Raw genomic sequence first — 21,715 nt, forward strand, 5'->3', positions numbered from 1 at the left:
ACTGCATGGGGGGGGGGGGGCAAGAAAAGCTTTGCCCAGGTCCAATCAATATTAAAGATGGCCCTGGCTGCAGCAGCTCTAAGTAATGTATATACTGCATGCAGCTTTAGCTAAATACAGTACACAGTGCTGGGTTCTGGCTACGAGACAGAGACTTCCCGTCTCACACCTGGAACAATATTGAGTCAGTCTGAACAGCACTCAGCCATTCATAGGCAACTTTGTATTCTGTGAATGAATACAAAGCCTCCTCTGATTGGCTAAGGTGGGCTGATGACGTCACGACCTCATCCAATCAGAAAGGATTTGCATTCTTTCAAAGAATACAAAGCTGCCTATGAATGGCTGAGCGACGCTCAGACTGACACAATATTGTTCCAGGTGTGAGATGGGAAGTCTCTGTCTCACAGCCGGAACCCAGCACTGTGTACTGTATGAAGCTGAAGTTACATGTAGTATTATTTAGAGCGGCTGCAGCACCTAGTGAAGGAAATAGTTTGCCTGGACCAACTTAGTCCAAACAAACTATTTAAACTGAAAGAAAACATGAAAATCAGTAAAATAATCTGTGGAGATTCTACCATTAAAGGGGTTGTAAAGGTAAATATTTTTTCACCTTAATGCATTCTATGCATTAAGGTGAAAAAAAAAACATCTAACAGTGCCGGCGCCCCCAGCCCCCCCCCCCCCCCATTTTACTTACCTGACCCCTCGAAAGTCCCTCGCTCGTCCCCGACGTCCTCTTCGCCGCACAGCCTGGCCGCTGATTGGCTAGAGTGGGTGGATTGAAAGCAGCGCATCCATTGGCTCGTGCTGCTGTCAATCACATCCAATGACGTGGGGCGCCGGGGGCGGGCCAAGTGATATAGCGAGCGGCTATAGCCGCCGGCTGTGTCACGGGAGTGTGCCCGCAAGTGCTTCTCACCATGCGAGGGAGCTCGCATGAACGTGAGAAGTACTTACGGGAGGAAGCAGAGACAGCCACCGAGGGACCCCAGAAGAGCAGGTTCGGGGCCACTCTGTGCAAAATGAGCTGCACAGTGGAGGTAAGTCTAACATGTTTGTTATTTTAAAAAAATTAAAAAATTTACTTTACAACCCCTTTAAGGTCCTTATTCAGGCTTTTCCCATTTTAGGGTGACAACACTCTGTCCCTGTCTCCCAACTGTGTTCCTGCATTGTTACCTTGTGGCACAGTCTTCCAATAGGGGAAATGAGGTATAAGTAGAACCAAAGGCAAAACTTTATATTTAATTTTGGATAGAGTAGGGGAGGGTTATAACCCCCTATAAAGTTTATTATTGCCACCTGTATTAAAATAAAATTATATAAAATTCTATTCAATTGTTATTATCATTATTATTATACACGATTTATATAGCACCAACAGTTTAGGCAGCGCTTTACAATGTATAAGGGGGACAACACAATTACAGTACAATACAAAAGGTAGAGGAGGGCCCTGCTCATAGAGCTTACATTCTAAAGAGAGGGAGTGGTGGTACAAAAGGTAATAGCTGCAGAGAATGATTTGATGGGGGTGGCTCGGGGACAGTTGTTAGGTGGGTGTGGGATAGGCTTCCCTGAATAAATGAGTTTTCAGGGATCTCCTAAAGGTGGACAGGGTAGGGGCTGATCGGACAGACTGGGGCAGGGAGTTCCAGTGGATGGGAGAGGCTCTGGAGGAGTCTTGAAGGCGAGCATGAGAGGCAGTAACAAGGGAGCTAGAAAGCAGGAGGTCCTGGGAGGAGTGGAGGGGACGATTTGGGCGATAGCTGCAGATGAGGTTGGTGATGTAGATGGGGATGATGTTGTGGATAGCTTTGTATGTTATGGTTAGCATTTTTAATTTTACACAGTGGGGTAGGGGTAGCCAATGAAGGGAATGGCAGAGAGGGGCGGCAGTCAACAGGAAGTGAGAGAAAATCCCTCTAAAGTGATGGAAACCTGGAGTGTCATCAATGTCCTCACTGGAAGATTTCCCACTACAGGAGTGCATAGTGCAGAGTTTACAGGTCAGGAGTACATAGTGCAGAGTCTATAGGTCAGGAGTATATAGTGAATAGTTTACAGGTCAGAAGTACATAGTGCAGAGTTTACAAGTCAGGAGTACATAGTGCAGAGTTTACAAGTCAGGAGTACATAGTGCAGAGTCTATAGGTCAGGAGTATATAGTGCATAGTTTACAGGTCAGGAGTATATAGTGCATAGTTTACAGGTCAGAAGTACATAGTGCAGAGTTTACAGGTTAGAAGTACATAGTGCAGAGTCTATAGGTCAGAAGTACGTAGTTAAGAGTACACAGGTCAGGAGCACATAGTGAAGAGTTTACAGGTCAGGAGGACATAATGCAGAATCTATAAGTCAGAAGTAGTTAACAGGTCAGAAGTATGTAGCTAAGAGTACACAGGTCAGGAGCACATGGTGTCGAGTTCAGACAGTGTCTTCTAACATGTATAAACCACTGTAGATCCTGACATGTCCCCATGTGCCCAGCTACTAGTATTCCCCTTTCATTTGCTCCTGATGTATAATTCATTATTTTTTCAGATTACTGTTTTGCCCTTCCCTAATGAGTGACTCTAGCAGCACTTCAACTGCCTGTTCTGGTGCTCTGCTTTCCCACTAACCCACGTCTCACATTTATCCTGAGCACCTGTTTGTGACCAAGAAAAATGGCAGGATGGATGTAAGGGGTGGATTGAAGGAGCCAATGTAGCTGCGCATCACAGCCGGTTGCTTCTGCATGCAGCTCTGCTGTGGGGAGAAGTTGTTCTGACAGGAGATCAGCACTGTAGGACATGATCAAAGGGTAATGATCGACGGGTTGCCGACCCCCACTATAGGGTATCAATTAAGTGTACTGGGGTTGCTGACACCACATCCATGATGGCGGCACCCAGCAGAAGTCTCAGAGCTTTTGGATGTCCACACAAAGGAGGCTTTTCCAGGAAAATTACATACCAAAAATAGGTTAAATGCACAATATATGTAGGAAGATTGTTGTTAAAATGAATGGTCTAGTGACAGGGGCTCTTTAATCGTTATAAGAAGGCCCCATAGAATCGTATTTGATGAATGCCTTTGTCTATCCTCTGTTTTAATAATAAATATCTGTTTTGTGTCCTTGACACGTTTCACAGATCATTCCTGTGGTTCTTTCTACCATATGAAGTGACAAATGTTTTCATGCATCTCCTATTCTTTTAATAAAATAATAATTTGTTACATCATTTCTAAATAAATGTTCCTACAAGTGTTAGCAAAAAATTCCCCCCAAGGAGCAAAGTGGGTGTGTTCTGCTATAGGCACATGGCGGTCTACCGGTTCCATTTATTACATGTAGTGTTTCTGTATTTCCTCCTGTGTGTAATGGGCCTCTATTATATGGCAGACAGTGACAGTGGTATCTGGACAATGCACAGCACAAACACGGCACTCCTCTCTCCACTCACAGACCGCCTGTTCCTTGTCTTCCAGCATTTCTTTAAATGGTAAACAGAGCAGGCTGGACCGCACATGACACATCTCCCCCAGCTGTGGCCTGACACATACCTAGACCTCCTGGCAGAGATTTCACAAGGTTCTTCAGCTGGGCGATTTCCAGGGCCTCCCAGAGTCGGTCATCTGTACATGTACACTCGGGGTCCAGGTTCAGTCTGTACGAGAAAATACAAGCGCTGACATCGGTCACATTGTTGTGGTGGAATGATGATGACGTAAGCTGTAACATTTCTGCCGTATTGTTTGCACAGATGTTCAGGTGCTGAGAGCCAACGTGACAGATCGTGAGCATTTACAGCAGATATAAATTACAACTGCAAAAATATGGATGTTGTGTTCAGGGTTTGGAATGTATCAGAGAACATAGAAAGGGAAAAGAATCTTAAAGGAGAAGTACAGCCAAAGCTTTGATGGCTGTACTTCTTCTGTGGATCACAGGAGTGCGTTTGTTCTGCATTCCTTTGACCCGTTTTCAGCAGACAGCAGGCTAAATCTCACTGTCAGCTGACGTCACAGAGCCAGTCTAGGCTCGGGAAAGATTGCGGCATATGGTTGGGATCTGCCCACATGCGTGGACTGGCACCCTGCTTGAGCCAGCCACTCCCACCCTCTCCACAGCCCAGCGCTCCCGTGAGCACGGGGCGGGGGGGGCAGAGCAGAGAGCTGCTCACAGATGATCTATATAGGGTAAGTATGATTCAAGTAAAAAAAAATAAAAAATCCCATACTTCTCATTTAATGTTATAACTCATTATTTCATTACAAAAAGCAAACCTTTACGGTGATGTAAAGAAGTATTTGCCCCCTCCTTCCTTTTCCTCAATTTCTGTTTCCCTAAGGACTTGACATTAAAGTAGAAACAGAATGCGTACAAGATTTGGTGGAATTTATAGTCAAGGGTATGTCTATTTGACAATCCCACCCCAAGCCTTGATCTTGACCTTTCATTGACCAACTTGCCCTTCTGTATAATGACATCATCATACCACCAACTCCAGTGGGGCATTTATAACAATGCTGCCCCTGGCAAAATAAGAAACAAAAAGAAAACGCTGTGAAGGATTTTTTAAAAGGTTGTACATAATGGTTTATAGAAACTGTCAGTAATATTATCTTTTTTAATTGCAGTATCAGTTTAAAGGAAATTTATTGTAGTTTTTAGCATATTTCATTTTTCACATTATGGTCATGGATGAAACATAAAAATAAAGAATAAATCTCCTTTTTATGGTAGGGTTAATAAAATATTTTATATTAAATATCTTAGAACCATAATTACCTCAACAGCTCAAGGTGAGTCAAGTAAATGACAGTAGCCCATCCCTTTCAACCCAGAGCTCAATTCAAGGTTACATTCAAAACCAGTTTCAAAGCATGCAGCATATTTCTTGTTAGATAACCTGTAGTGCTCTGGGTATCCTTTATCATGCATTAATTGTTCATTGGTAAAACCGAGATTTAGACATATAGTAAAGAAAAACAGGTTTTAAAATATGAAATACTGGGGATCCTCAGCTGCCTCAAGCAATGTTGGGCTTCTGGTGGGTTGTTGTATCTTCAAGGGGCTATTTTCAAGGGAATCTCAGACAGTTTAGAGTTAGGGAATGTACTCTGCAGGGCTGCCCTTGAACAGCAGTGTGACTCTATACCTTATGCAAAACAAAAACCTCAGTTCTTAACCTGAAATGTTGAATCGATTTAAGGCTTTTTGTGCTGACTGGGACATTTTTGGATTGTCCTCTTTAGGACAGATCACACAATGAGACTCACCGTATTGATCCGCTGAATAAGACGGGGTCCTGCAGAATGATGGACAGTCTGGAGCGAAGCGTGTGAAGGGGGAGCTTCGAAATATCAATTCCATCAATAATAATTTTCCCTGCCAGGAAAAAAATCATCCATTAGCTTCCATAGCGTTTAGCAAGAGACATGGCTGTCACAGTGATCATGTGACGGGGTGCCAATCCTACTGACACCTGATTATTGCTATGTGTTTTTGAGTTGTCATTGACAGTGTGGTCACACTGCTAGTGGTGAATGGTTGAGCTTGCTCCCAGCAAAAAACAGAGAGGCATACTGTATGCATGGCAGCATCAAATTAGACCCACCTCTGTGCTGCCACATACAATATATACATATGGCTGCCTAGAAGGGGTTAATTTCATCTTCCTCTTTAAAGTGTTTGTAAATGCTGAAGGTTTTTTACCTTCATGCATTTTATGCATGAAGGTAAAAAGCCTCCTGAGTGCAGCTCCCCCCTCAGCCCCTCTTATTCTGACCTGAGCTCAATCTTGATCTAGCAATGCGCATGCGAGCAGAGGCTCTCTCGGGTCACTCAGTCCTCATTGGCTAAGATACATCAGCAGAGCTATTGGCTCCTGCTGCTGTCAATCACAGTCTGTGAGGAGGGAATAGAGGAGGGGCTGAGCCATGCTCAATGTGCCTTATGGACATACAGAGCCGGCTTAGGAGCAAGCACACACTAGTGCCCCCATAGCAAGTGGCGTACTACGGGGGCACTCAGCGGGGGGTGGGGGTTTGGTTGAATGCCAGGAGCGCCGGCAGGGGACCCGAGGAGAGGAGGATCAGGGCTGCTCTGCAAAAAACTATTGCACAGAGTAGGTAAGTATTACAAAAAAAATGAACGTTTAGTATCACTTTAACGCAAAAGCATTTCACCAAAATAATAAAATCTCACTAAAATAAGATTTTTGTCAAAATTCCTGAAAATGAAAAGTCCAAATTCCCCTCATCCCTACAGCCTTACTACAAACTGCTGAAGAAAAAGCCAGGTTTACACATAAAATTTATGAGGCGGATTTTAATTCCGTGATCATTTAAGGGCGATTATTAGCTCACGCCATCAGGCACACGCAGAGGTACCCTGCTGGAAAAGGTCTCTCCATATACATGCCATATTTCATGCTTCAAAGGTGTGATTCCAGTAAAAATGTCACGCTCCAACCTGCGAACCTCTCAGCAGCGGACATTAATCTCGTCATGTTATGACATTCGGTATGAATGAACAGACGTCACATTCCTGCAGAGAGACCGTCTTAATATAGACAACCGCCAGCAAAACTTTTCCTTTCACGTCTCTTCTGCTGTGTATTATAAACCCAAATCTGTGTATAATCACAGTTTTATGGCAATTATAATAAGCTTCCCTGATCCCCATCACAAGAGAAGCTTTAGACCCACAGAAGGATTATGGGTATAAATACCAACCATCAAATATATCCACCATTCGGAAGAATGCCAAAGAGAGAGAGGATTTACCACTGCCTGTCCGACCGCAAATCCCCACCTGAAAAAATGCAATTAAGGAATTATTACCATTGTTGTTGCTGATATTGTTCTTTATTTATATGAATTATCCTTTTCTTAAAAAGTCCTGACATTTCACAACATCCAGCAATAGTATTTTTCAGAATAGCTCCACCTTCCATCAAATAAAGCTGACCTTGAGCTTTAGTCAGTAACTTTGCCTAGGCTGAGATGATGAAATCAGTCTGCTGCAGGCCGTAGAAAGCCTCTCCTCAGTCACCTCTTCTCCAGTGATCACACTGCAACATTGTAACTTTTCAGCAAGTCACAAGGTTAGAAGCAGGGGCTGATCTGTGTCAAACATTTGTGAGCACAGCCAAAGGCCCCTTCCACACAGGGACACATTACTCGGTTGCTCTCCGCTGAGCTGGCAGATGACAGGTCTGTCTCTGCTCACTGAGCCCCGCTAAATTCCTATGGGGAGATCGGACGAAAACGGACAGCATGACCATTTTCTTTAGATCTCATTCGATCCACCAGATGGATGGCTGAACATATTACCATAGGTCTAATATAAAATAGGGAAAGCTAGTGCGCTCAACCTAAGATAACTTACAGAGAGGAAGTAATGTATCTAGGAAGCAGCCAGCATAAAAAAGTGTTCTCTGCACCAAAATTAGATAAATGAAAATGAAAATGCGGCGCTACCAAAAAAGTGCTAAATAAAAATGAGTGTATGGTAATCTCAAAATAAATGTGGATCAAAATGTTATTCACTAAATATAAATACAATGGAAAATAAATATATCAAAAATTCAAACAAATATGCGTGTATGCAAATATATGCAAAATTAGTGAATAAAAAATTGTGGAGAAATATTCAAACCCCTAAACAATCCACATAGACAATCCCAATCCAAACAAACATAATAAAATAACCATATGAAGAATAAAAAATAGTGAATATCGTGAAAAAATGAATATTTAGACATATGATGCAAACACGTGATAGTCCATAAATTTAAAGTGCATTAATGACTAATGCCATTGTAAAATTAATAAATAGAGTTCATGCAAAAGATGTGAAGAGGCGATTCCCACAAGTGATAGATCACTGCAAACTTCAGTGCTTAATGGGTGCACCACCTATTTCCCCCAGCCTCTCACCTCCAATATCTGGTATACAGGCACTGTGTACAAGGGGTAACTGCTGGCTTCTATTTCGATCACCCTTTGAAAAAGTTACGTTCTGTAACGCAACGCGTCAGGGAAGGAATTCGGTGTCGGACCCATCACTTCCGGTTTACGGCCGAAACCGGAAGTCCGCGTCTGCTGCACACTCTGCTGATATTTTAAATGTAAGTGTGGATTTTACTGTTGTTTTCAATAAAATAGCCAAGTTACTACACATGAGAGCCCTCTGTGTTTTTCCACTCTTTATGGCCTGGATATCCTGGAGCTATTGGGAGGGCATGTAACATTTATCCTCACAGTGAAAAGTTAATCAGCGGTGAAGCAGTGGGAACGAAATAGAAGCCAGCAGTTACCCCTTGTACACAGTGCCTGTATACCAGATATTGGAGGTGAGAGGCTGGGGGAAATAGGTGGTGCACCCATTAAGCACTGAAGTTTGCAGTGATCTATCACTTGTGGGAATCGCCTCTTCACATCTTTTGCATGAACTCTATTTATTAATTTTACAATGGCATTAGTCATTAATGCACTTTAAATTTATGGACTATCACGTGTTTGCATCATATGTCTAAATATTCATTTTTTCACGATATTCACTATTTTTTATTCTTCATATGGTTATTTTATTATGTTTGTTTGGATTGGGATTGTCTATGTGGATTGTTTAGGGGTTTGAATATTTCTCCACAATTTTTTATTCACTAATTTTGCATATATTTGCATACACGCATATTTGTTTGAATTTTTGATATATTTATTTTCCATTGTATTTATATTTAGTGAATAACATTTTGATCCACATTTATTTTGAGATTACCATACACTCATTTTTATTTAGCACTTTTTTGGTAGCGCCGCATTTTCATTTTCAATTACCATAGGTCTGATTTTGGTGGATCAGCTGGCAGACGGGTGTCAGCGGACACATCTCCGCTGACATCCGCCTTCCTATATATAGAAGTCAATGGATGGCCTGCTTGGATCTGCCTGAAAAACTGACAGGCGGATACGAACGGGCCTGTGTGAAAGGGGCCAAAAGCTACACAGGTACCAGGATTTACATGGTTATGTCATGTCTGTGCCAGCATCTCAGTCCATTAAATATTTGGTGACCCTGAAGGATGCCTGAACAAAGATAGCACCACCTGAGTCCCCAAGAGACAGAAGAACCCATTAGAAGACTCAATTCTCCACCAACCTCTGAAATATCAGGTCTGGGTGGTGTGACAAAACCCCAAGATGACATTAGTGTAGTTAGCAGAGCTGGCCTCCGATGAATAAGTCAGACAATTACTTGATATTGACAATATTCATACCTTCTGTCCTGGTTTAATGTAAGCTTTGACATGCTTCAGGACTGGCTTCAGGTTGTTCTCATAGCGTACGCACAGATCACTAATTTGAATTTCTCCGGTCTTTGGCCAATCATCCGGCACTTGTTGTGGATCTTAAATTTTGGAAACAAAGTGGTGTTATCGGTATCATGCATGAAATACAATTCAATCTCACAAGCTCAGAATGGCTCCTATTGTCACCCCGTGTCCCCTTGTTAGGGCCACCTTTGAAAATCACAGGCTCCTATACTACACAATATCTTGGGTCCCTTGTTATTGTACTCTAGAAAATAACATTATACAGAAATTTCTGTTTCATTTTTAAAGCTGAACTCCAGGCAAAGGGTTAAAAGTAAAAACCATGTTACCTGCCAAAAGATGGGACCTAAGGCTGCATTCACACTTCAGCGCTTTGAATCGCGGGCAGATCTGCCGCAAATCTGTCCACGATTTGAAAGAGCCGATGTGTGAATGACAAATCGTGGGACTCGCATTTGAAATTCATCTGAATGACACCTCAAATCGCAGTGCGGGTCAGCAGCAATTGTCGCAACGATAAATCATGCTGCAATCACAGCAACATGCATTGTGGGAAACATGTCGTCACACCACAATCATTGCAGACCCATGCCGCTATTTGAGGTGTCATTCAAATGAATGGCATCTCAAATTCGAGTCCCACGATTTGCCATTTACACATCGGTGCTTTCAAATCACGGGCAGATTCTAGGCAAAACTGCCCGCAATTCAAAACGCTGAAGTGTGAATGCAGCCTTAAGCCCCATATACACTATTAGATTTTCTGCAGATTTTTGTCTTCAGATTTACCAAAACCATGTAGTAGAAGGGCCTGCCTGATTGCATACAAATTGAAACTCTTAAAGTTTGACCTCATATTATATGGTTTTGGTAAATATGAAGACAAAAATCTGCAGAAAATCAAATAGTGTGTATGGGGTCTTAGACAGCCAGTCTGCTGACCTGATTTTTCTCTACTGTAGTTTAAAAACACAGCTTGGTCACTGCCCCACCCTTGATTGGTGATTGGATAATGAAAGTGCAGCAACAGACTAATGAAGTAATCTCTCTGCTCTTAACCTATTAGCACATGTAAATGCAAGAAACCTTATGGGTCCTTAGTGGTACCCCTTCTTCTCCCAATCTGAGTAGCAGGGGGCTGAAATCTAATCAAATAGATTTTCTTATCCTAGTTGCATTTAATTATTTTAAATATATAATTGTCTTTTATGCCTAGAGTTCAAATCTAACAGAAACACAAAAAAACAAGATATATGACAACAACAGTTTTGTGAACAATACTTCCAACTACAAACAGTGAGGTTGTTTTATTAAAACTGGAGAGTGCAAAATCTGGTGCAGCTGTGCATGGTAGCCAATCACCTTCTAACTTCAGCTTGTTCAATTAAGCTTTTACAAAAAACCTGGAAGCTGACTGGTCTCTATACAGTGCTGAACCAGATTTTGGGCTCTCCAGTTTTAGAAATTATTTATTAAATTATTTATTAAATATGGGATGCGCAAATAACAACATTTGGTATGCCTCTGGAATAACAGGAGATCAATCTTACCCATAGATCCCTCGTAACACTCCGACTCAATGTTCAGAAAACTGTTCACCTTCTTCACTGCTCCGATCTGGACTTCTAGGTCTGCCAAATTCCTCACCACCCAGTTCAGGTAATTGGTCACCTACAGAGGAGAGACATCATAGGGCAAGTCAACTTTACCCCATATACTGGCTAAGTGTTACTGTATAAATGGCAGAACCATCATATACAAACCGTCAGTGCGTAGGTGAGGCCCAAACCCACAACTCCAGCGTTCATACCCGAGGTGATGGAGGTGATGGCTGCTGTTAGAACAATACAAGCACCCAGATAATCCTGAGGGCAGAAGAAAATGATTTAAAGACATGGTAAGGTTTCCTGTGCCAGTCATTCATAATGCAATGTAAAAATCCATCAATATACTTTCAGATGACATTGAAATAGATAACAATCTACTGGACAAATAATTCTGAAAGGAATTGTTTGGTGACTTATATACCTTACCACGAACCACCGTTGGGATACATTGTGATCTCCTTTGTGGACTGGCAAGGGCTCATGTGGATGTTGAAAAATCTCTGTGTGCAATATCAGCTGTTTATGACCCTCATTATCACTGCCCGCGATGAACTATAATACTTATAGGCAACCTAAGGTAGGCGCTCCAGGAAGGGCACACAATGTATATTCAGTGGCATCCAGAAGATTATCACATGGCATGTGTGCAAGCTTTGACCGACCCACCAGAGGATCCCCCATTGGGGCCCTGCTCCAAAGAGCCACTGCTATCTTAGTGTAACTGCCAGGAATCAAGCTGGGCATACAAGGTGGATAGAGGAATCCTCACCACTGTGCTACTGTATTCCGACAGCAAGGGTTCCTCTGCTGTCAGAGTACACTGATCAGCGCTGCAGCACTGTACACTGAACAAAGTTTTTCCAACAATCCAACAATAACAGGGGTAAAAGGAAATACTGAATCCGGTGTGATTGTACGGCGAGTCTGCTTAGTGCAGACCTGACTGGGGTTCTCGGTCACCCTGTGCACCTAACAGACACAGGATAACTTACACATAGGAGGGGCCAGAGGAGCTGGACAAGGAGTTTCCAGAGCTCTCTAAGGTAAGCTGGGTTCCACCCAAAGTGACTCCTGTCACAGGCAGCATTGGGCAGTGGCTGTGTAAACAGATGATAGTAGTAAGTAGCCAATCGCGCTGTAACCACTGTAGAATGCAAAATGGTGCTGAGCCAGATGTGACGTCACTACTGAGAGCTGGCTGGCGTGCAAGTTGGCGATAACATGTTTCAAAGCTTCCACTTCTTTTTCAGACATCTGAGAAAGAAGCAGAAGTCTACCACCTACTTACACGTCAGCACGCCCTCCATAGTGATGTCATGTCTGGTCTGGCGCCATCTTGCGTTCCACGCTGGTTATGGCGGTGACTGGCCACTTCCTACTACCATCTGTTTACATAGCCACTGCTCGTTGCTGCCATACTATTGGGATGTTCCAGTGAGGTCCTGAGACTGACTGCTACCATGATGTGTGCCTGTATTATTCATCCATTCGTGAGTTTCCACTTGTCCTAACCTGTAATTAAACTGTCAATTTTAATGCTGCACTTAGTCTGGCACCCCCTGTTCTTCTCGCCATGAGAAGTTGACCATTAGATTGACTTCTTATGAACAGGAATGGCCATTGGTGGATAGAAATTCAACCGGTCCCCACTAAACCAAACAAATTTTGAACCTAATCTATGGCCTCCCACTCACTAGGGTACTCTTATCTACTCAGATGTTCCTCCTCTGTAATGGGGTTATGGTCACTTTAAGAGCATTTGCCCACGCACTGTTGGATGCCCATATACTATGTGGGGCCAAAGAGGATGGCCCATTAGTGTAATATATCAAAAAATCACTTTATTCCACTGTAAAATACTGCTTACATAAATAAAAAAAAACATCAAGCATTAATGGGGGGGGGGGGGGGGGGTACCATTCTTCCTGGTATGACATCACGTCCGGTCCTTGCTCCCATAGGCTACACTCCAGTGACTGGTATGACATCATGTCCAGTCCTTGCTCCCACAGGCTACACTCCAGTAACAGAAGAGCAGAGCCTGTAGGAGCGAGGACCGGATGTGATGTCATACCAGAAAGAATGGTACAATCTGAAACAAGAAGGGGCAAAGATTTTTTCCCTAGAATCTGATATTATTTATTGCCATATTTATGATTCTTTTTTGGTATAAAAGTACAAATTTTGCCTGAAGTTTAGAGCTAGTGTTAGGTTTATAGTAGGTATATCTAAAGCCAAAACCTTTTGGTAGGGTTAGCTTATTATTAAAAACAATGCCAATTTTCAGTCAAAGCTCAATATACTTGAACAGAACTTGAAGGTGACACAACTAACCCAAGACCACACAACCACTAAACAGTTGTGTTTTCTGATCCATTGTAGTGCATTGTCATCCTATTGAATGGGCTGCCTTGGTACTGTGCAAATGAATGTGCAGCATAACGTGTGTTAATAGGTGTGCATTATGGCACCATATTAAAACCCCACAGATGTGATTGGGCATAAATGATTGGCACTGCAATAAACTGCATGGGATGCCATGCATTAGTGTGCATTGTGGTAAACTTTGGTAAGATGTGGGCTGTGCTGCGTCATAATGACAGACGGATCAGCGTACATAAACACAGTCTTGTGGTAATAGTCATTGCCTGGCTCTTCTCTAAGGGGGGGGGGGGTGGGGCAGCGGGCTTGCTGGCACACTGTGTACCCTACGGTTAACCCTGAACAGTTTGCTATTCTGTGTTCTGTCAACTGACTGAGAGCAAAGTTTTTTCTCTTTTGTACAAATATTTGTTCAACATGGTTGGAGATGATTAACATGTGTGCCACTCTTTTTTTTAAGCAATATATTTTTATTAGATTGTATCAAAGATTACAAAAACAACAAAATAAAAGAACCAGTATATAAGAAGAGATCATATAGGTGTGAGGGGGACAACTCCACTCACCACATTATATAACATTACTAAGCTGGTAAAAATCTCAAGGGAGTACCATTTGAATTATACAAATAATAATAAACATAACACATTCTTTCACAAAATATGACAAAAAAAAAAAAAAACATTTGTTTGGATTGTGATATGCTTAGTGGCAATAGTAAACATCTAAGAAAGTTGAGAAAAAGGCATGAAAATAGGCAATAACAACTAGGTTATATTTCATAAACTAGAAAAGGTATGCCTACTAGAACGCATCAAAATCCAGAATAAAATTGTAATTATTTAAATATAATGAAGAAAAAGAAAAAAAAAGAGAGAAAGTGTGGCCTGCGCCACTCTTCCATCTGAAGATGAAAAATACAAGGAGATATATTGTTTTGCTAACATTGAAGATGTGAACATTATTCAGAATAAAGAATGTCGAAAGACTAATTGTTTTGTCCATGCCAACCAATGAGATTCTTATTTTAATTTTCTAACCCCTGATAACTGGAAATCAATTGGCGCAGGGAATTTGGACATTTTCTTTTCACACGGGTAATATCAATGAGCTCCAGAAAAATACAACCCAAAGGGATTTGTCATTAGTGTACTGTTGGCCATACTGAACCTACCGGGACTCCCCATAATAGGATTAATCACTCCTCCTTTAAAATGACTGACTTTACAGAAAGTTTGAAACATTATGTTTTCGATTTAAATCTGTAAATCATCACTGTGACCATTGAGTTCAAGTGATCTGTGTCTGACTGTGACCTAAAGAGTATATGTGGAGGGGGCAGAGGGGAGCTGAAGAGGAAATAGAGGGGAGAAAAGAGAAATGTAGAGGGGTGGAAGAAGGAATAGGGAAGGAGAAGAAGTGAAAGGGGAGTAGGGGTGGGAAGACAAGAAAAAGTGGAAGGGTGATAGTGGAGAGAGGAGAAATGGAGACATGGAACCAGAGGGGAGAGAAGAGCAATTATAAAGGAGAAGAGCAGAAATGGAAAAGAGAGAGAGGAGGAGCAGAGAGGTGAGAGAAGAGGAACGGAAAGAGGAGAGAACAGGAATGGAGAGGAAAGAAAGAAGGAATGGAAAAGTGAAAAGAGGAATGTAGTGTTGATAAAGGAGAGAAGGGGAGGGCAGAGAGCAGAACTAGAGAGGGAGAGAGAAGGAATGTAGAAGAGAGAAAGGGAAGAGAGAGGATTGGAGAATGGACAGAAGAAGAATGGAGAGGTGAGAGAAGAGGAATAGAGACGAGGGGAAGAGGAGAACTAGAAAGAGGTAAAAATGGAGAGGTGAGACAAAAGAAATGGGGAGGTGAGACAGGAAGGATGGAAAGTGGAGAGGGAGGAATGGAGAAGGGAGACAGAAAAAAATGGAGAGAGAAGAGAGGAGAAAAAGGAGAGGACAAGGGAAAAATGGAGAGGGGGAAGTGGAGTAATGAAAATAGGTAAGCAGAGAAATTAAAAGGGAAGATAGGAGAAATGGAGAGGTGATGAGAGAGAAGGAATGGAGACGGCAGAGGGGTGAAATAGAGAGGTATGGAGATGGAATAGAGAAAGCAGAAAGGAGGAATAGAGAGAGGAAGAATGGAGGGGGGAGAGAAGAGAAATGGAGTGGTGAGAGGAGAAGGAATGGAAAGGGGCCTGGGAAGGAATGAAGAGGGCAGAGGGTAGGAATGGAAATGGGAGAGAGTAGGGAGAAAAAATGGAGAGAGAAGAGAGGAGAAATAAATATATAATAGAGGGCAGGTGAAGAATGGAGAGGAGAGAGGAGAGATAGGTGAGCAGAGAAATTAAGAGGGAACAGAGGAGAAATGGAGAGGTGAGAGAGAAAGAATAGAGATGGCAGATGGGAGGAATAGAGAGGGAGAGAAAAGAAATAGAGAGCAGAAAGGATGAATAGAGAGAACAAAGGAGGAATAGAGAGGGGAGAGAAGAGAAATTGTGAGGTGGGAGAAGACAAATGGAGAGGGGAGAGAGAGAAAGAATGGAGAGAAGAGGTAGAGGGAGGGGAGAGGAGCAATGGAGAGAAGAGGAGAGAGAGGAGAGAGTAGGGATGAGCTTCGTGTTCGAGTCGAACGTACATTCGACTCGAACATTGGCCGTTCGGCGAATTCCGAACGTTTTGGCCGTTCGCGTCAAAATTCGAGTGACGCGCGCGGACCACAATGCACTGCGTTGGCGCAGTGCATTGCTGCCCGATGATTGGCCAAGCATGCACTGTGACCCCGCATGCTTGGCCAATCGCAGCGCCGGCAGCGAGGAGAGCCATGATTGGCCACAGGCATCCTGCCTGTGGCCAATCATAGCTCAGGCTGTGTAGTGCACGCCCCACACTATATAAGGCCGCCTTTAAGGCGGCCTCCTGTAGTGTGTTACTTAGCATCTGAAGCAGTGGGTGTTCTGTGTACCTTCAACACAGTACACACCAATCGTTTTTGGCTGATTTCCTATCTTGCTGCTGTGTAGTGGTTGTTGTCTGTGCCCTGACTGCAGTATACACCACTATATTCACCTCACCTATATAGCTAGTGATCTAGCTTTAACCACTTAACAACTGCCCATTGCCGATTAACGGCTTCAGGGCGGTTGTTTAACTCAGAGAGGCCGTTAATTAACGGCCTCCCAGAATTCTGCTCTCGCGTGCCCCGAGGTGTGCGCACTCGAGAGCATCCGTGACCGCCGGGTCCATAGGACCCGGCGCATCACGGTAAACGGCCGCTCATAGCGGCCGTTTACCACGTGATTGCTCCGTCAAATGACGGAGTGATCACTTGGAAACAAACCGGCGTCATGTTATGACGCCTGTTCCTCCCTCCCCTTTCTGTACCGATCGGTACAGCGGAGGGGAAAGAGATCGGTGTCAGCAGCGATGTGGGCTGCATCTGCAGTGCCCACATCGCTGCTCACCGAATTTAACCCCTCAATTCCCTGCCAATACTCTGCAATACCAGTGCATACTCTGCAGTACCCTGCCATTACTCTGCAGTACCCCGCCATTACTCTGCAGTACCCCGCCATTACTCTGCAGTGCAGTACCCTGCCATTACTCTGCAGTGCAGTACCCTGCCATTACTCTGTAGTACCCCGCCATTACTCTGCAGTGCAGTACCCCGCCATTACTCTGCAGTGCAGTACCCTGCCATTACTCTGCAGTGCAGTACCCCGCCATTACTCTGCAGTACCCCGCCATTACTCTGCAGTGCAGTACCCCGCCATTACTCTGCAGTGCAGTACCCTGCTATTACTCTGTAGTACCCCGCCAATACCCCGCCAATACTCTGTAATACCCTGCCATAAATTGCCATACCCAGCCATACTCAGAGATACCCAGCCATACTCGGTGATACCCTGAAATACCCAGCCATAGACGCCCCCCACCCCTCACCGCCCTCCGGTGCTTCTACCAACTCGCCAGTACGATCAAAGCCAGAATCTTTTTTTTATTTTTTATTTCAGGCTTCCCAGCCTAGAGGTGAGATGTGGGGTCATATTGACCCCCCAGATTTCACTGTAAAGAGGACCTGTCACCCCATATTCCTATTACAAGGGATGTTTACATTTCTTGTAATAGGAATAAAAGTGATCAAAAATATATTTTTGGGAAAAAAAATGTCAAACTAAAATAAATAAAGTAAAATGAACAATAAAAAAATAAAATAAAAATTAAAGCGCCCATGTCCCCATGTGCTCGCATGTGCCACACATGTGAGGTATCGCCGAGAATGTTAGAGCGAGAGCAATAATTCTAGTCCTAGACCTCCTCTGCAACTCAAAACATGTAACCAGTAAAAAAATATTTAAAGCGTCGCCTATGGGGATTTTTTAAGTAGCGACGTTTGGCGCCATTCCACGGGCATGTGCAATTTTGAAGAGTGACATGTTTGATATCTATTTACTCAGCATAACTTCATCTTTCACTTTATGCAAACATTGGGCTAACAAGTGGTTAATAATAGAGCTTGCAGTCAGTAGTGTTAGGAGATAGTGCGTGCTGTCTGCGTGCTCTGTACCCAGTACATACCGCTATAATATAGGGCAGGCCCCTACTTTCAAACATCCAACTTACAAACATCTCCTACTTGCAAACGCAAGGAGACAGCAGCAAGTGAGATGAAAAAAGATGGACGACAAAACAAATTATACAGGGGTGATAACCCTTCCCTATGTTTTCCAAAAAGCTTAAAGATAGTTTTTTTGACTGGAGCTACACTTTAAAAATGTACCGGTTGAAAATGACAAACAGATTCAACTTAACACAACAAACCTACACAGTCCCTGTCTTGTTTGCACCGCCTGTATACTGCTGTTCTGAGTATATAGGGCCTGGGGCCCACACGCATTTCCTTTTTTTAATATGGGTACGGGGTTCCCCTTAATATGCGTACAAGACCCAAATAGGCTGGTAATGGGCAGGGAGGGCTACCCATGCCATGTTTCTCAATGATTTTCAACCATATTGCAGGAACCAGATATAACATTAAAACCGCAAGCAGTTTTAAATGGTGTTATTTCCGTTTAATGTAATTTTGTGCAGGGACTGTTCTAAACACGGGAAACACGTGGCACTTCACAGGCATACTACAGACACCCCGCAGGCACCATATTTAAAGGAATATTTCACTTTTTTTTTTTTCACTTTAATCGTCATTAAAATCAGTGCTCCCGCCAAAACGGTAGTTTTTAAAACTTTTTTTTGCAGTGACCCATGTCCCCTGAGGCAGGAGGCAGGTCCCCAAACCCTTTTTAGGACACTATCTTGCATATTAGCCGTTAAAATGAGCACTTTCCAATTCGAACGTTCGAGTCCCATAGACTTCAATGGGGTTCTAACGTTCGTACCGAACGCGGGGGTCGTTCGCAAGTTCTGGTGCGAACCGAACCGGGGGGTGTTCGGCTCATCCCTAGGAGAGAGTAGCAATGAAGAGGACAGAGAGGAGAAATGGAAAGAGCATAGGAGGAATGGAGATGGTAGATTGGAAGAATTGGGAGGGGTGAGCAGTGCAGTGAAGAGAAAAGAGAGGAGACATGGAAAGGTGAGAGAGAAGGAATTGGGAGGGCAGAAGGCAGGAACAGAGAAGTAAGGAGAAGGAATAGAGAGAGCAGAGTGGAGGAATGGAGAAAACAAAGGAAGAATGGGAGGGCAGAGAAGAGATGGAGAGGGAGGAAATGAAGGATGGGGAGGGGAAAGATGAGAGGAGAATAGAGGAATAGAAAGAACAGAGAGGAAATGCGGAAAGGAGGAATAGACAGGGAAAAGGGGAGGAATTGGAAGGAGAGAAGATATAGAGAGGGGTGGAATGAAGAAATGAGGGAGGGAGAGGAGCAATTGAGAGGGTAGAAATGAGGAATAGAGAGGGAAGTGGCAAGGAAAGGAAAGACAAGAGAGGAGGAATATAGAGGGGAGGAATGGAGAAAGGAGAGAGGAAGAATGGAGTGGGAAGTAAGGAGAAATAGAAAAGATAAACTGGGAGGGAAGAAAGAAGAAAAAAAAAAAAGTCCAGAAAGGAGGAAAGAAAAGTGGAGACAGGAGAAATAGGGCAGAGGGGAGGAATTAGGGGTAGGGGTTAGAAGGGGGGGGGGGGGGGGATGGAGAATCATCTTTCAATCTTGACACTTTCTAGGATAAAATATAGAAAGATTTTGACTGGTTGCTGTTAGTGCCACAATCTCTCCTTACCGTCCGGACCTCCAGCCACCTGTTGGCCGCCGAAAGGAATAAATAGGCCAAGTTGTTTGTGTCGGTCAGTTCCAGCATGCGCTGCTTGAATCGGGACTCGTGCCTACAAAGCAGAAAGTGTCACTGAGACACTGATTGATAATACATCTTTCATTTACTGTCCAGTCCATTATATAAGAACTAATTTATCATGTTTATCATTATATGTATGAAATAAGACCTGTCTGTGCTGTCCTAAGCCATCACCCAGATGCTTCTATTCTGACAGTTGGAAGCCATACGAGACTAGACAGAGGATAAATGGAAGACAGTCTTTGGTTGGCATTCTATTAATCATACAGCAGGAAATAATTGGCTTGGCGTGCCAAAATTACCTCCTCTCCATGTTAAGGTGGCCTGTACACATACATCCCATTGACTAGACTTCCTGCCGGAGCAATGAGAGTCATGAACTTTTTGGAATAAAATATTTTTTTTCACAATTTTTTCATCTTTTGATCTCCTGCAGTCACTTCCTATCTACATGCACTCCAGCCAAGGCTGCATTTATCAGAGTGGGTTTTTCAATGTTAACATGCTAATTCCATTTCAAAAGTAATTTTCAAGCTTTATGAATTGTCAGCTTTCATTAAAGTAGAAGTATACACAAAACTTTTTTTCATTTTGGACAGAGCAAGGGAGGGTTATAACCCTTGTCAGATTTCTTTTTTTTCCATCTGTGTCCCATTTCGGAGATTTCCGTTCACTTCCTGTCCCATGGGCAAACAGGAAATGAGAGGAAATCACTGTAAATGAAAATAATCCCTTGGGAACCCCCTGGTCACCAGAACTGGTGCCCCCATTGGAAGATTTCCCTCTATTATTTTTCTGGGGATAACCTAACATTTGGGATTTTCTTTTACTTTCACCAATAATGGTAAACAGGACTAATAGAATCTACCTAATGGGAGCCCAGACAGCAATAAAAACTGACAGGGATTCTAATCCCTCTCCACTCTATCCAAAATCCAAAACCCCCCAAAAAAGTTTGCCTTTAGGTATACTCTAAAATAAGTCCTTGTACAGACACTTACTGTCATAAGGTGACAACACTCTTTCTCTGTGCTCCTAAGTTGTCACCTGATCGCACAGGTTTCCAATGGAGACCACCATAGACCTTTTCAACACACAGTAAAACAACAGCCATCTGCACAGAGGACTTCTAGAGTACCTAGTCCATAGAGCGATTTATTAAATACGCAAAGTCAACGAGCAGCAACATGTTAATTATTAAAGTGCAAGTCCTCTATAAAATACAAAATTTTAAACCACCAAACAGGATCTTTTTCAAGCATGGAGTACTTGAAAATAGCCTATTTGGTGGCTTCAAATGTTGCATTTTATGAAAGATTGTGTACTTTGTCCTGTTGCCGTTTTTTTTTTTTTTTTCATGTTAATAAATCACGAGGACTGGATACTCTGATCTAGAGGTCCTACCGTTAGCCTTGTTTCATACTAATGTGGTGTGGCAAAACTACACGCTCCGTGTACAGTTCCAGCACCGCATTCCAATAAAACTGCCCTTGCAATCCACTGCAGGTGTCAATACAAAGTTAATAACACCCTCAGTGCGTTTGCCTGCACTGGATCGCATGGTTCAAATGGACCATGCAATCCGGTTGCAGTGTGGATCCAGAAAAGGTGCATGCACATCTTTGGCGCAATGTGGTGTGATTTCAGCCATTCAAAATGAATGGGCTCAAATTGGACCGCACTGAATTGCATGTGAATTGCACAGGAATGTTCTGTGGTTCCTGTGCAATTCATATGTTGTTCATAGTGTGAACCAAGGCTTAAGCTATTATTTATTTACATGTGACAGGTGATAAGAAATGGATTAGAGTGTGTTTTTTTGCAAGATATCTTGAAGATAATAAACATCACACAGCTATGGTCCACTGGTGTCACCATCAGGAACACACCCTGAGAAAGGCAGCTATTGCTGGAGTGCATGTAACCAGGAAGTGGCTGCAGGAGGATGCAGGAGATAAGCAGCTCTGGAATGTAACAAAGGATGAAAAGCAAGTATTTTCTTTGTATAATTCACAGTGCAAAGCAAACTCTATGTCATCCAGTATGGTATACATCTACTTTACTTTGATCTTTGATTAAATATTTGGAAAGTGAG

General features: G+C 43.0%; 1 protein-coding gene across 5 annotated transcripts in view; it reads right to left on the bottom strand.

Moving 5' to 3' along the window:
* The window catches only part of ABCC9 (ATP binding cassette subfamily C member 9), a 182,096-nt gene that overhangs the window by 15,934 nt on the left and 144,447 nt on the right, over positions 1–21,715 (bottom strand). For all 5 annotated transcript variants that reach the window (XM_077468695.1, XM_077468696.1, XM_077468694.1 and 2 more), the window contains 7 exons: positions 19,549–19,651; positions 11,102–11,203; positions 10,889–11,009; positions 9,282–9,412; positions 6,733–6,811; positions 5,275–5,383; positions 3,556–3,659 (listed from right to left, as the gene is read on the bottom strand). In XM_077468695.1, the coding sequence (XP_077324821.1) occupies positions 3,556–3,659; positions 5,275–5,383; positions 6,733–6,811; positions 9,282–9,412; positions 10,889–11,009; positions 11,102–11,203; positions 19,549–19,651 (749 nt within the window). The remainder of the gene's footprint in view (positions 1–3,555; positions 3,660–5,274; positions 5,384–6,732; positions 6,812–9,281; positions 9,413–10,888; positions 11,010–11,101; positions 11,204–19,548; positions 19,652–21,715) is intronic.

The sequence above is a fragment of the Lithobates pipiens genome, unplaced genomic scaffold (assembly GCF_037356315.1).
Source record: "Lithobates pipiens isolate NorthernLeopardFrog02 unplaced genomic scaffold, aLitPip1_a1.2 Scaffold_8, whole genome shotgun sequence".
NCBI lineage: Eukaryota > Metazoa > Chordata > Amphibia > Anura > Ranidae > Lithobates > Lithobates pipiens.